Below are 13634 nucleotides of genomic sequence, written 5' to 3'. Positions count from 1 at the left end.
TCTGTCAAGCCTCCAGCGCGCAGGCGCAGTTTGGCTGGTTTCTTTGTTTTCAGGCCTGGCCTCTTAGGCCTGGATCCTCAAGTGGGCGGGTTGTCCTCAGGCTGAATGTTTCTTTCCAGTGCCCTCAACTGGTATATCGGCTCCACCAGACTGTAATCGTGCTCCCGGAGTGTATCCTAGGCCCACCTGTGCCCTACCTTATCAAATCCAGTTTTGGCAAGAACTCTTATGTGGTGAGTACTGCATTATTCAAGGGAAACGGTGTAATTAACTATATTCGGATGAGACACAAGATAAACACCGTGTGGTCAAAGAATTTAAACACAACGCGCGGAATAAGGATGTTAGAAAAAACTTGGAGGATTTTTAACCTGAAAGTGGAAGTGGCACTGATGAGCCATCTATGTATTTAATGTACCTTCAAACTGAGGTATAAATAAAACCTCAAAGCCTTGCAAATGTTTTCTGTAAGCCGAGGCATCGATCTGGAGGAATGTGGATCCACTGAGCTGAGTTTGCCTGACACCTACTGGCTGCACAAGATAAAATAGGGACACTGTTTCTGGCTGTTAGGTAGCTTTGCTCACAGAAAAATAATGTGATTTCCATGTTGGAAGCAAAGTGACTGGCTGTAGAATTAGTGTCAAGTGGTGGTTGGGAGTCTGGATGGAGAAATGTTACCAGAAAAGCGAGTTTACCTCTTGGTGGGTGTAGAGCCAGAAGGTACAACCCAGCCAAAGCTCATGGGAAGGAAAAGTGTATTACTTGCAGAACTCTGGAGAACACCATGGAGCTTTCCAGAGCAGAGTCTTTGTAAACCACAGAGTGGGGTAAGCTTTAATCTATGAGTATAGGCATGTTCCAGCTTCTGTGGTGACTCAGATGGTAAACAATCTCTGCATAGCAGAAGACCTGGGTTCAACCCCTAAGTGAGGAAGATTCTAAGAGGAGGGCGGGGCAGACCACTCCAGTATTTTTGCCTGGAGAATTCCATGGACAGAAGAGGCTGGTGGTCCATGGGTTTGCAAAGAGTCAGACACGAGTGAGTGACGAACACTTTAACTCTACAGGCATGTTCATTAAGGGTCTTGGGCTGTGGGAGACTCCAAGCTTCAGTTGATTGAAGTCTTGAGAGTCAGAACCAGTCACCATCAGCATCCCTTACATTCCAGCTGGTCTGGTATACATATAGCTATCTATTCTTGATATAGATATAGATACCTATTCTTCTTCATATTCTTTCCCCTTATCAGTTCAATTCAGTCACTCAGTCATGTCTCACTCTTTGCATCCCCATGGACTCTAGCATGCCAGGCCTCCCTGTCTATCGGTAACCCCCGGAGTTTACCCAAACTCGTGTCCACTGAGTCGGCAATGCCATCCAACCTTCTCATCCTCTGTCATCCCCTTCTCCTCCTGCCCTTAATCTTTCTCAGCATCAGGGTCTTTTCAAATGAGGCAGTTCTTCATATCAGGTGGCTAAAGCATTGGAGTTTCAGCTTCAACATCAGTCTTTCCAATGAACACTCAGCTCTGATCTCGTTTAGAATGGACTGATTGGATCCCCTTGCAGTCCAAGGGACTCTCGAGTCTTCTCCAACACCACAGTTCAAAAGCATCCATACTTGAAGCTCAATTCCAGAAAAATAAATGACCCAATCAAAAAATGGGCCAAAGAACTAAACAGACATTTCTCCAAAGAAGACATACAGATGGCTAACAAACACATGAAAAGATGCTCAACGCCACTCATTATCAGAGAAATGCAAATCAAAACCACAATGAAGTACCATTACACGCCAGTCAGGATGGCTGCTATCCAAAAGTCTACAAGCAATAAATGCTGGAGAGGGTGTGGAGAAAAGGGAACGCTCTTACGCTGTTGGTGGGAATGCAAACTAGTACAGCCACTATGGAAAACAGTGTGGAGATTTCTTAAAAAACTGGAATTAGAACTGCCATATGACCCAGCAATCCCACTTCTGGGCATACACACTGAGGAAACCAGATCTGAAAGAGACACGTGCACTCCAATGTTCATCGCAGCACTGTTTACGATAGCCAGGACATGGAAGCAACCTAGATGCCCATCAGCAGATGAATGGATAAGGTAGCTCTGGTACATATACACCATGGAATATTACTCAGCCATTAAAAAGAATTCATTTGAATCAGTTCTAATGAGATGGATGAAACTGGAGCCCATCATACAGAGTGAAGTAAGCCAGAAAGATAAAGACCAGTACAGTATACTAACGCATATATATGGAATTTAGAAAGATGGTAACAATAACCCTATATGCAAAACTGAAAAAGAGACAGAGAAATACAGAACAGACTTTTGAACTCTGTGGGAGAAGGTGAGGGTGGGATGTTTCGAAAGAACAGCATGTATATTATCTATGGTGAAACAGATCACCAGCCCAGGTGGGATGCATGAGACAAGTGCTCGGGCCTAGTGTACTGGGAAGGCCCAGAGGAATCAGGTGGAGAGGGAGGTGGGAGGCGGGATCGGGATGGGGAATGCATGTAACTCTATGGCTGATTCATGTCAATGTGTGACAAAACCCACTGAAATGTTGTGAAGTAGTTAGCCTCCAACTAATAAAATAAGTAAATAAATAAAAATTAAAAAAAATAAGCATCCATTCTTCTGCACTCAGCTTCCTTCACAGTCCAACTCTCCCATCCATACATGACCACTGGAAAAACCATAGCCTTGACTAGACAGACCTTTGTTAGCAAAGTAACATCTCAGCTTTTTAAAATAATGTCTAGGTTGGTAATAACGTTTCTTCCAAGGAGAAAGTGTCTTTTAATTTCATGGCTGCAGTCACCATCTGCAGTGATTTTGGAGCCCCCCCAAAATAGTGTCAGCCACTGTTTCCCCATCTATTTTCCATGAAGTGATGGGTCCAAGATGCCATGATCTTAGTTTTCTGAATGTTGAGCTTTAAGCCAACATTTTCACTCTCGTCTTTCACTTTCATCAGGAGGCTCTTTAGTTCTTCTTCACTTTCTGCCATAAGGGTTGTGCCATCTGCATTGCTGATATTTCTCTCGGCAATCTTGAATTTAGCTTGTGCTTCATCCAGCGCAGTATTTCTCATGATGTACTCTGCATAGAAGTTAAATAAGCAGGGTGACAATATATAGCTTTTTTTTTTTATTATTTTAACTGTAATTATGACCTTTATAAATATTCACTGCTTTAAAAATGGACCAAAGTGTAAATAAAATGGGCAACTGATATACCTCAGTTCCCAAAAGAAAAGTACAGGAAGTTGTTTTCACTTTTCAGTTTTAGAAAAAAGACTTCATCATTTTATACGTGATGTGGCTTTCTGGACTCCTGACATCCTCATAGAATTTGACTGGAGTTTCCTTCTCTTGGAAGTGGATGGGCATTTTCTTGCTCTCCACAGTCATAAGCTTCACTTCCAGGGGGCCCAGGTTTACATAATCCTTGAAATCCTGCTCATCCTCATACAGTAAGTATTTCATATCAGAGGCCCCAAACTCTATTCTTGAACTCTCTTCTTCATCTATCTCCGGAAGCTGGCCCAATCTGCTGTCCTTGTAACTAAGACGAAAACCACTGCTCCCAAATGAGATGCTCGACATGTCTCTGCTTTTTATGTCTGTAGGTTGCGATTCTGACTTTTCTGGGGTGACTTTATGTGTTTCTGACAATTCCAAAGGCACTTCAGGTGGTACTTCCTGCCCAACAGCTTGGGTAAGATATAGTCGCCTGGGTATCTTGAGATCCACAAGTCTGCAGTTGAATAGCTGATCAATAAGCACCAAATTTTCTTCTTCCAGCTCATGAATACCTTTTTCCAGTTCTTCCACTTCCTTCCTGCTATTTGCAATCTCTTTATTGAGCCAGTCATTTTCCCAGATCTCTCGATAGCTGCCCTTGTCAATGAACCTTAGAGCATTCTCTGTGGCCCATTCCTTCTTTTGGTCCTGCTGCAACAAAGTTTCTCTGATTATTTTCTTTCTATCATCTTCCAGGGTGATTTTATACTGTTCTGACATTTTTTCGGCATTCTCCTTGACTCTGTTGATGTCGTTCTGTAAGGAGGTAAGGAGGTTCGCATGTTGTTCACTCCCTACATTCTTGTATTCCTCCCAATATTCTTTCTCACTGAGTTTCTCAAGAAATAGCTTCTCAGAATTGCTTATTTGGATGCGCGTATCTTTCAAGTTTTGTCCCTGGTCTCTTTCAAACTTCCATGTTTCCTTCATTGCGTTTTCAACTTCCTCTCTTGTTACAGCTTCGGATCCCTCTGACTTCTCTTCACTCAGTTCCTTTAGTAGTTTCCGTATGTGCCAAATTTGTTCATCCTTTAAGCGTTTATTTCTTTCATGATACTTCTGATTCTTTTCTCTAGATTTCTTTATTCGAGCCATAAATCGTTCTACTGCATTTTCCTTTATTTGACAGCCGGCCTCTTTCCCATCAGCCTTGCCGGCCATCACTCTGGCTCTGTAGCATCTGCTCCTTCTCTTTCCGAGGCCAGCTCACACATGGCCCCCTCAGCTTTGATATGCTCCTTTCCCGATTTTGAACCAGTCTGCTGTTCCATGTCTGTTTCTGACTGTTGCTTCTTGACCTGCATACAGATTTTTCAAGAGGCGGGTCAGGTGGTCTGGTATTCCCATCTTTTGGGAATTTTCCACAGTTTATTGTGAACCCACACAGTCAAAGGCTTTGGCATAGTCTATAAAGCAGAGATAGATGTTTTTCTGGAACTCTCTTGCTTTTTCAATGATCCAGTGGATGTTGGCAATTTGATCTCTGATTTCTCTGCCTTTTCTAAAACCACCTTGAAGATCTGGATGTTCACAGTTCATGTATTGGTCAAGCCTGGCTTGGAGAATTTTGAGCATCATTTTGCTAGTGTATGAGATGAGTGCAATTGTGCAGTAGTTTGAGCATTCTTTGGCATTGCCTTTCTTTGGGATTGGAATGACAACTGACCTTTTCCAGTCCTGTGGCCACTGCTGAGTTTTCCAAATTTGTTGGTATATTGAGTGCAGCACTTTCACAGCATCATCTTTTAGGATCTGAAATAGCTCAACTGGAATTCCATCTCCTCTACTAGCTTTGTTTGCAGTGATGTCTCCTAAGGCCCACTTGACTTCACATTCCAGAATGTCTGGCTCTAGATGAGTGATCACACCATCATGACTGTCTGCTTCATGAAGATCTTTTTTGTATAGTTCTTCTGTGTTTTCTTGCCACCCCCTCTTAATATCTTCTGCTTCTGTTAGGTCCATACCATTGATGTCCTTTACTGAGCCCATCTTTGCATGAAATGTTCTCATAAGCATGAGTTTTAAGGTTGCTATTGCAGGGAATGGCCACAAGGCGTCAGGACTTTTTCATGCCTAGTTGTGATTACCTTGAAAGTGAAAACTTTCAAGTTTTAACTCCAGACTGTAGTTCAATATGGAATGTAGCTGAAGCAACACCCAAAAACTTATGTGTTCTTTCTGAATATTCTTATTTATTTATTTTAATGTTTTTTTTAAATTTACTGGCAGTGCCATGTGGCATGTGGGAATTTTAGATCCCCGACCAAGTGTCGAACCCTTGCCCCCTGCATTAGAAGCACAGAATCTTAACCACTGGAGTGCAGGGAAGTCCCCCTAAGCATTATTTTTTTAAAGTAACCTTTATTTCATATTGTAGTAACATTGATATACCATGTGTTGTTGGTGGCAGGTGAACCGAGTGTATTTTCTGTTTTGTTGTTGTTCAGTTGCAGAGTCAGATCTTTTTGTAGGAGCGCTCCCTTTTCTACAGGCCCTGTTACACTGGTAAGACATCTATTTGTATATACATAAGTGTACATGAATGTAAATATCTAGGTACATAGATGTGTAAATGTCCAGATAGAGATATAAATGTCTACGTATGTAGATATACAAATGTCTGCATGCATAGAAATATACATTCTAGGTACATAGATGTATAAATACCTTGGTTCATAGAGGCATAAATATCTATACACATAGACATATAAATATATATGTACATATCGACATAACTATCTATGGAAAACAGAAAAAGAGACACAGATGTACAGAACAGACTTTTGGACTCTGTGGGAGAAGGCGAGGGTGGGATGTTTCGAGAGAACAGCATCAAAACATGTATATTATCTAGTGTGAAACAGATGACCAGCCCAGGTTGGATGCATGAGACAAGTGCTCAGGCCTGGTGCACTGGGAAGACCCAGAGGGATCGGGTAGAGAGGGAGGTGGGAAGGGGGATCGGGATGCGGAATACATGTAAATCCATGGCTGATTCATGTCAATGTACGACAAAAACCACTACAATAATGTAAAGTAATAGCCTCCAACTAGTTAAAAAAAAAAAAAAAGAATTCAATTTGTTGTAAACCATGGGCTCCACCCAAACCCAATGAATCAGAAAATTTTGAAGTGGGGCCCTGCAATTCATGTTTTCTAAGCAAGATTTTCAGTTGATTGTGATGCACATGAAATTTTAGAACCTCAGTGGCTGTTTTTTAAAGTCACCTTGGAAGGGGAACCCTCTTACACTGTTGGTGGGAATGCAAACTAGTACAGCCGCTGTGGAGAACAGTGTGGAGATTTCTTAAAAAACTGGAATTAGAAATGCCATATGACCCAGCAATCCCACGTCTGGACATATACACCGTGGAAACCAGATCTGAAAGAGACACATGCACCCCAGTGTTCATCACAGCACTGTTTATAATAGCCAGGACATGGAAGCAACCTAGATGCCCATCAGCAGATGAATGGGTGAGGAAGCCGTGGCACATATACACCATGGAATATTACTCAGCCATTAAAAAGAATTCATTTGAATCAGTTCTAATGAGATGGATGAAACTGGAGCCCATCATACAGAGTGAAGTAAGCCAGAAAGATAAAGACCAGTACAGTATACTAATGCATATATATGGAATTTAGAAAGATGGTAATGATAACCCTATATGCAAAACAGAAAAAGAGACACAGATGTACAGAACAGAATTTTGGACTCTGTGGGAGAAGGCGAGGGTGGGATGTTTCGAGAGAACAGCATCAAAATATGTATATTATCTAGGGTGAAAGAGATCAGCAGCCCAGGCTGGATGCATGAGACAAGTGCTCAGGCCTGGTGCACTGGGAAGATCCAGAGGAATTGGGTGGAGAGGGAGGTGGGAGGGGGGATCGGGATGGGGAACACATGTAAATCCATGGCTGATTCATGTCAATGTATGACAAAACCCACTACAATATTGTAAAGTAATTAGCCTCCAACTAATAAAAATAAATGGAAAAAAAAAAGAAATATACATTCTAGGTACATAGATGTATAAATACCTAGGTTCATAGAGACATAATTATCTATACACATAGACATAGAAATACATATGTACATATAAACATAACTACCTATGTATATACAGATATAAATATCTATTATAGATGCATATAGGCATAGATATCTATATACATAGACATGTAAATATCTGTATACACGGAGGATGGTTACACAGTGGACAATGAAGGAGACCACCTGATAGACAAAATAAGTGATACAGATAGTGGCATTTATAAGAGCATACTAGGAGAGAGAAACAGAAACAGTTTCAAACAAAGAGAACACAGCTAAACAAGATGCATGTGACTAGTTTTAATCTGATAGCGCTAAACTAACAAGTCCACAGGGGGTCAGTAGATGATGGCAAAGTCTAGAAGGGTGAGGTAGTGAAAACTAGTTAAATGTTTCACCTTTGTTTACAAAGCATACCTTATAAATTTTTGGATTCATACTTGTTACCTCCTTAAGTATGTATCATCCTATATATCCTCATATGCCCACATCCAAACTGTTTCAACTCAAATCAATCATAACTCCAACTTGTTGCAACTCTAGTTAGTCAACTGTTGCAGTTTCATGAAAAAGACACATTGTGATTCTTTTGTATAGACCAGTAATGGTTAGGATTTCTGTCTATTTTTTTTTTTTTTTAGGATCCTTAGAGATCATTTAAAATTTCAGCACTTCTCCCTGCTTCACCTTGTTCTGATTCAATTGACATTGGAAAAGTTATGGAAAGAGTGTTTAATATAATCTGAACTCACCAGGTATCTATTGTTTGGTGTACATAAAGATCTGAGAAGTAAACTTCGATGGATGTAAAAATAAATATTGTGGATATAGAACATAATTAGAAATTGCGAGAGTCTTTTGGCCAGAGAGCAATCACAATGGATCCACTTCATCTCCCACACCCATGAGGACAAGTTTATCTTGGTTATAATATCAGCAGCTGAAGAGTTAAAGTGTTGAAAGGTTGTTGCTGAACTATAAAACGCTGGAATTCTTGGCCTCCGGAGGAGACGGATTCAATCCGGGGCCAAAGACGAGGCTGGATCGCTCAGAGCTTTTGTGTAATAAAGTTTTATTAAAGTATAAAGGAGATAGAGATAGCTTCTGACATAGGTATCAGAAGGGGGCAAAAGAGTACACCCCTCCTTGTCTTTAGCTGTATGTTGTATAGTCACTCACAGTCTGTTAATGAAAAGAAAGAAGTGTCATAGAATTTAGAATGGCACCAGATAATTCATCCCTGGCCATAAACCGATTGACTTGAATCTTGTAGAAGTGCAGAATACCAACAAATAGTTTCGTTTACATAGATTAGGGGAACAATACCTGAGTAAGTAGGTTGAGCCATTTGGCAGAACCAACTTGGAGATAGAATCTGGGGTACATTAACATAGCTTAAGACAACATTTCCATAAGAAAAAGCAATGTATTGGTTAACTCAAGGTTTGAGAGTAGTTAGCTTCAGGAGAAACCAGGTGTCAGGGCAACACAGCATTTTAAGAGAAACCTCCTTTTAAATTTGTATAGAGAAGAAAAATATCGCTGGTTTTCTTCCTCCTGCCACTTAAGAGAATAAAAATGTCTGGCACTTGCAGCCTCTTTCCTCCATTTGGAGACCCCTGGCCTTCCTGCCTGTTACCCTCTCAGTGTTATCACTGTGAAAAATGATTATGAAAAGAAATCTATGGAATGTTTTCATAGATAGGATGCAACTTTCCAAGAGGCTTTAAATTTCAGGTGAATGTTTTATTATTTGAAATCTTGAGTGGATTACAGACTCTGCAAATTTTACAGACTGTTCAAAGTTCCATTCTGTTCCATCCCGGAATGAATCCATTACCTTTTGGTTCATGCACTTGTCACATCCTTAATCAGCTTAGAGACAATCTGTGTTGGAGAGTGTTCTAAACCAATGTGTGCATACCAGCTGCAGGTCTGTAAAGAAATATTTATTCTCATGTTGTTGTAGTTGCTGTTCAGTTGCTAAGTTGTGTCTGACTCTTTGTGACCCCATGGGCTGCAGCACGCCAGGAATCCCTGCCCATCACCAACTCCCGAAGCTTGCTCAAATTCATGACAGTTGAGTCAGTGATGCCATCCAACCATCTCTTCCTCTGTCATCCCCTTCTCCATTTGCCTTTGGTCTTTCCCAGCATCAGGGTCTTTTCCAGTGAGTCTGCTCTTCACATCATGGGGCCAAAGGATTGGAGGTTTGGTTTCAGCATCAGTCCTTCCTATGAATGTTCAGGACTGATTTCCTTTAGGATGGACTGGTTTGATCTCCTCGCAGACCCAGGAACTCTCAAGAGTCTTCTCTAGCACCACAGTTCAAAAGCATTAGTTCTTCAGTGCTCTGCCTTCTTTGTGGTCCTACTCTCACGTCCGTACATGACTACTGCAAAAACCAGTAGCTTTTACTCTCACATATGGGATATCAAATTTGTTTTTACATATTGCCTGCTATATTTAAGCTCTTGGTTCATACTTCATGTACACATGTAGTGTTGTATTTAAATCCAGTTTGAAACAGAGCTATATTTGAAGAACGTTTTGCCACCAGCAGCGTTCTATTCTCACCAGCACCTCTTACCTTGGTGTGACATCTCAAGACTCAGAAACTCTTACATGTGATATGAATATCAATTTCATTTTAGCAGAGTTTAAACAGAGAAGTGAAAAAATCAGAGTGCTTATTTTATCAGATTTCTCCAGGCAGAAATTTGAAGCTTGATGTTGTTCAGTTGCTCAGGCATGTCCAACTCTTTGCAACCCCATAGACTGCAGCATGCTGGGCTTCCCTGTCCTTCACCATCTACCAGACTTTGCTCAAACTCATGTTCATTGTGTTGGTGATGCTATCCAACCATCTCGTCCTCTGTCATCCCCTTCTCCTCCTGCCCTCAGTCTTTGAAATTGAAACTGTTAGAAGGCAGAGTTCATAAAGGCAGAGTTCATACAGCTTATGGGCTCCTTGACTCTTTTTTTTTTTTTTTTTGCAGAATTTTATTATGTATTTTTTCAAGTGTGATCATTCATTTATATAATAGCAAATAACAGAATTAGAAGAAACCAATTTGAAACAATGGATTGTTTCTACCCTGACAATCTGAACACAAAGGAACCAGTGGGAACCACAAAGATCTGGGAGCGAAGCTTATAAGAATATTTTAGGTTGGCAAATATTAACTAGTATGCTTTCCATTTCAACAATTTTTATTCTGATAAAGAGTATCCTTTTCTAGAAGGCTTCCAGTGTGGCTGCCTCCTGCTGGAAGCATGGGAGAAGGAATCAGGGCACTGTCTGTCTGTCTTTACAAGACACTGGACTCAACTCTAAGAAATCCCTGGATCTTCGCTGGATCCTGACCACCACAAGCCAAAGATACTGGTGACAGTTTTGTTTTGCCTGTTAAAGTGTTTAATGACAAAGATTCTCTCAGTTTCCTGATGTGGGTGACATGTGGGGCCCAGTGATGATTTTTTCTTTAAGAAACTTACTTGCCAGTTCCTACCTGAGGGTGAGGCCCCTGTTCAATGATGAGAGACCTGTGCCTCCAGGAAGAGCAACTTTAAGCTAGTTTAAACCTGACCAAGTTCTGTCTGCTTGGTAGGTTTAGACCTCTCTGTCTTGTCTGGGATTTTCCCTGGTGGCTTAGATGGTAAAGAATCTGCATGCAGTGCAGGAGAATTGGGTTCATCTCTGGGTTGGGAAGATCCCCTGGAGAAGGGAATGGTAACCGAGTCCAGTATTCTTGCCTGCAGAATCCCATGGATAGATGGTTACAGTCCATGTGGTCACAAACAGTCAGACACGTCTGAAGGATGATCACTTTGACTTTTCAATCCTGTCTGCACTGATTATGTTTAGAGAAGACTGCTTGCTTTCTGCAATGAGAATATTGACACCTGACCATGTTCTGTCAGCACGAGGACGTGGAGACCTGGGTACGGACTGGGCCTGGCCTCCGTCCTGGCAAACTCTGTGCCTGTGTCTGAATGTCAGTGCTCAGAGGTCTGGGGTCTGGAGCTGAGGTGGGCCTCTCTGGGTAATGTGCCCTCCTCTGAGAGGGGTTCCATGGCCCTCCCAGGGGTCAGTGCTGCAGTAGGGCTCTTAGTCTTTCCTCCTACCAGGCTCACCTGCCCTGAGGTTTATGGAGACTCCTCAGGTGGGCTACTTGGTAATTATTCCAGTTTTATAGCAAATTCAGTTTGAGTAGGGAGGCAGGTTCACCTGGCTAATTGATTCCAGGGTACAAGGATCAGGCAAAAAACAAATGGGCAGCAGGTGAGGTTGCTATGTGATCGCCTTCCAGTTGGCCGTCCCTGCTCAGCAGACACCAGACCTGCCTGCCCCCCGTCTTTTAGCCCCATACCTGGTGTATTTTCTCAACACCTCAGTGGGAAAACATAGAATGGAGCTCACTGGAACCAAGGCAGTGTGTTCAACATTATCGTGACAGCTGTCAAAACAGTTAGTATCAGACAGAACCGAAGGGCAGGAGAGGGGGGACTTCTCTGGGACGAGAGAAGGTTCCAGGAACCCACTCGTTTCTGCCTTTGGGGCCCAGCCATCAGGGACTTGGTGTCTTAACCAAGAGTCATGTGGCCCCAGATGCAGGGTTTGGGGACCGCGTGGGTCTCACCCCGTCCACATGCGTCCGGATCCTGTGCCCAGAGACCCCGTGTCTGCTCTTCACCTCTGTGTGTCTTGCCCCTTGGAGATCCCCAATATCTGAATTGAGGGTGTTACCCTGATTAACCTGTGGTCTTTCGTCTTTTAATCTTGTGATATACACATGAGGTCAGGCACCTTTGTATGGGTTGCTGCTCTGTGTTCTCCTGGGTGAAAACCTTTGGCGGTGTCATATTAGCATCATAGTGTATCACAGACCTAATCTGTAGGGTCGCCACTGTCTGGGGTCCCCTAGATGGATTTTCTGTAATTTAATTTTTATTTTCTATTTTAGTCAGGTCGATTTCCATTGTTTTGTTTGTTTTAGCTCTACAGGAACTTAATTTGATTTAGCATTGAAGTGAATCTATTCTTTATTCCATTTTTTTCCTCATATAGATTATTACAGTCTCTTTGGTAGAGTTCCCTGTTCTTTTCAGTAGGTCCTATTTGCTTATCAATTTGTTAGATCTTAGTGTGTATATAAATCCTAAACTCTTTATCCCTTCTTTCTTTATTTTGATACTCATAATTTGATTTTCCCAGGCTGTGAAGTCCACTTTGTACATTGGTATGAGTTTATAGATTGTGCCCATAAGTGATATCTCATGATATTTGTCTTTCTGTCTCTGAGTTCCCTCACTTGGGGTGATGATTTCTTAGCACACCCACGCTGCTGACAGCATCCCTGTTTCACTCTGTTTTACGGTTGAGTGGTGTTCCAGTTACAGGTGTTCCGCCTTGTCTTCACTTTTCTTCCACTGGACCTTTTGGTGGATTCCATGTCTTGCCTATTGAAAGAGTGCTGCCCTGAAAATCAAGGTGCACGTGTCATTTTGAATGGTGATTTTCTGTGGACCTGTGCTTCCCTTTATAGCTCAGTTGGTAAAGAATCCGCCTGCAATGCAGGAGACCCCAGTTCGATTCCTGGGACAGGAAGATCCACTGGAGAATGGATGGGCTACCCACTCCAGTATTCTTGGGCTTCCTTTGTGGCTCAGCTGGTAAAGAATCTGCCTGCAATGTGGGAGACCTGGGCTTGATCCCTGTGTTGGCAAGATCCCCTGGAGAAGGGAAAGTTTACCCACTCCAGTATTCTGGCCTAAAGAATTCCATGGACTGTATAGTCCATAGTGTTGCAAAGTGTTGAACACGACTGAGTGACTTTCACTTCACATTCTCTGGACCTAGGCCCATGAGTGGGATTGCAGGGTCATGTGATACCTCTATGTCTTGTATTTCTTGGAAGCTCCATGCTGTTTCCCAAAGTAGCTTCACCATTGACAATTCCCAAAAAGATTATAGGAGGATTTCATTTTCCATATATTCTCTGCAGATGTTTTATTTAATTTATTTATTTAATCTTTATTCCTTGTAGATCATTTTGATAATGGCCACCATGACCAGCGTGAGGTGATACCTTATTGTAGTTTTGATTGGCATTGATTTAATAATTATTGGTGTGGACTATCTATCCATGTGCTTTATTATTTTATACTGTGAGTACAATTTATCTCTGGAAACTGGCCTCTTGCAACTTGGCCCTGTTTGGAATTCTTTTCTGATGAAATACTCCAGGAC

The 13634-nt window shown here is 41.9% G+C and overlaps 1 protein-coding gene across 1 annotated transcript; it reads right to left on the bottom strand.

The window, feature by feature from the left end:
- Positions 1-3171: 3171 nt before the first annotated feature.
- LOC122675840 (coiled-coil domain-containing protein 83-like) lies at positions 3172-4482 on the bottom strand. The gene has a single exon (XM_043874970.1). The coding sequence runs from the start codon at positions 4480-4482 to the stop codon at positions 3304-3306; it is 1179 nt and encodes a 392-aa protein (XP_043730905.1). The 3' UTR covers positions 3172-3303.
- Between the last annotated feature and the right edge of the window lie 9152 nt (positions 4483-13634).

Source organism: Cervus elaphus, chromosome 19, assembly GCF_910594005.1.
Source record: "Cervus elaphus chromosome 19, mCerEla1.1, whole genome shotgun sequence".
In the NCBI taxonomy this organism is placed as follows: domain Eukaryota; kingdom Metazoa; phylum Chordata; class Mammalia; order Artiodactyla; family Cervidae; genus Cervus; species Cervus elaphus.
Note: the sequence above shows the minus strand (reverse complement) of the source record. Positions and strands in the feature narration are given on the sequence as shown.

Coding starts and splice junctions, on each gene's coding strand:
- LOC122675840 (XM_043874970.1), bottom strand. CDS start 4,482: ATGGCCGGCAAGGCTGATGGGAAAGAGGCCGGCTGTCAAATAAAGGAA.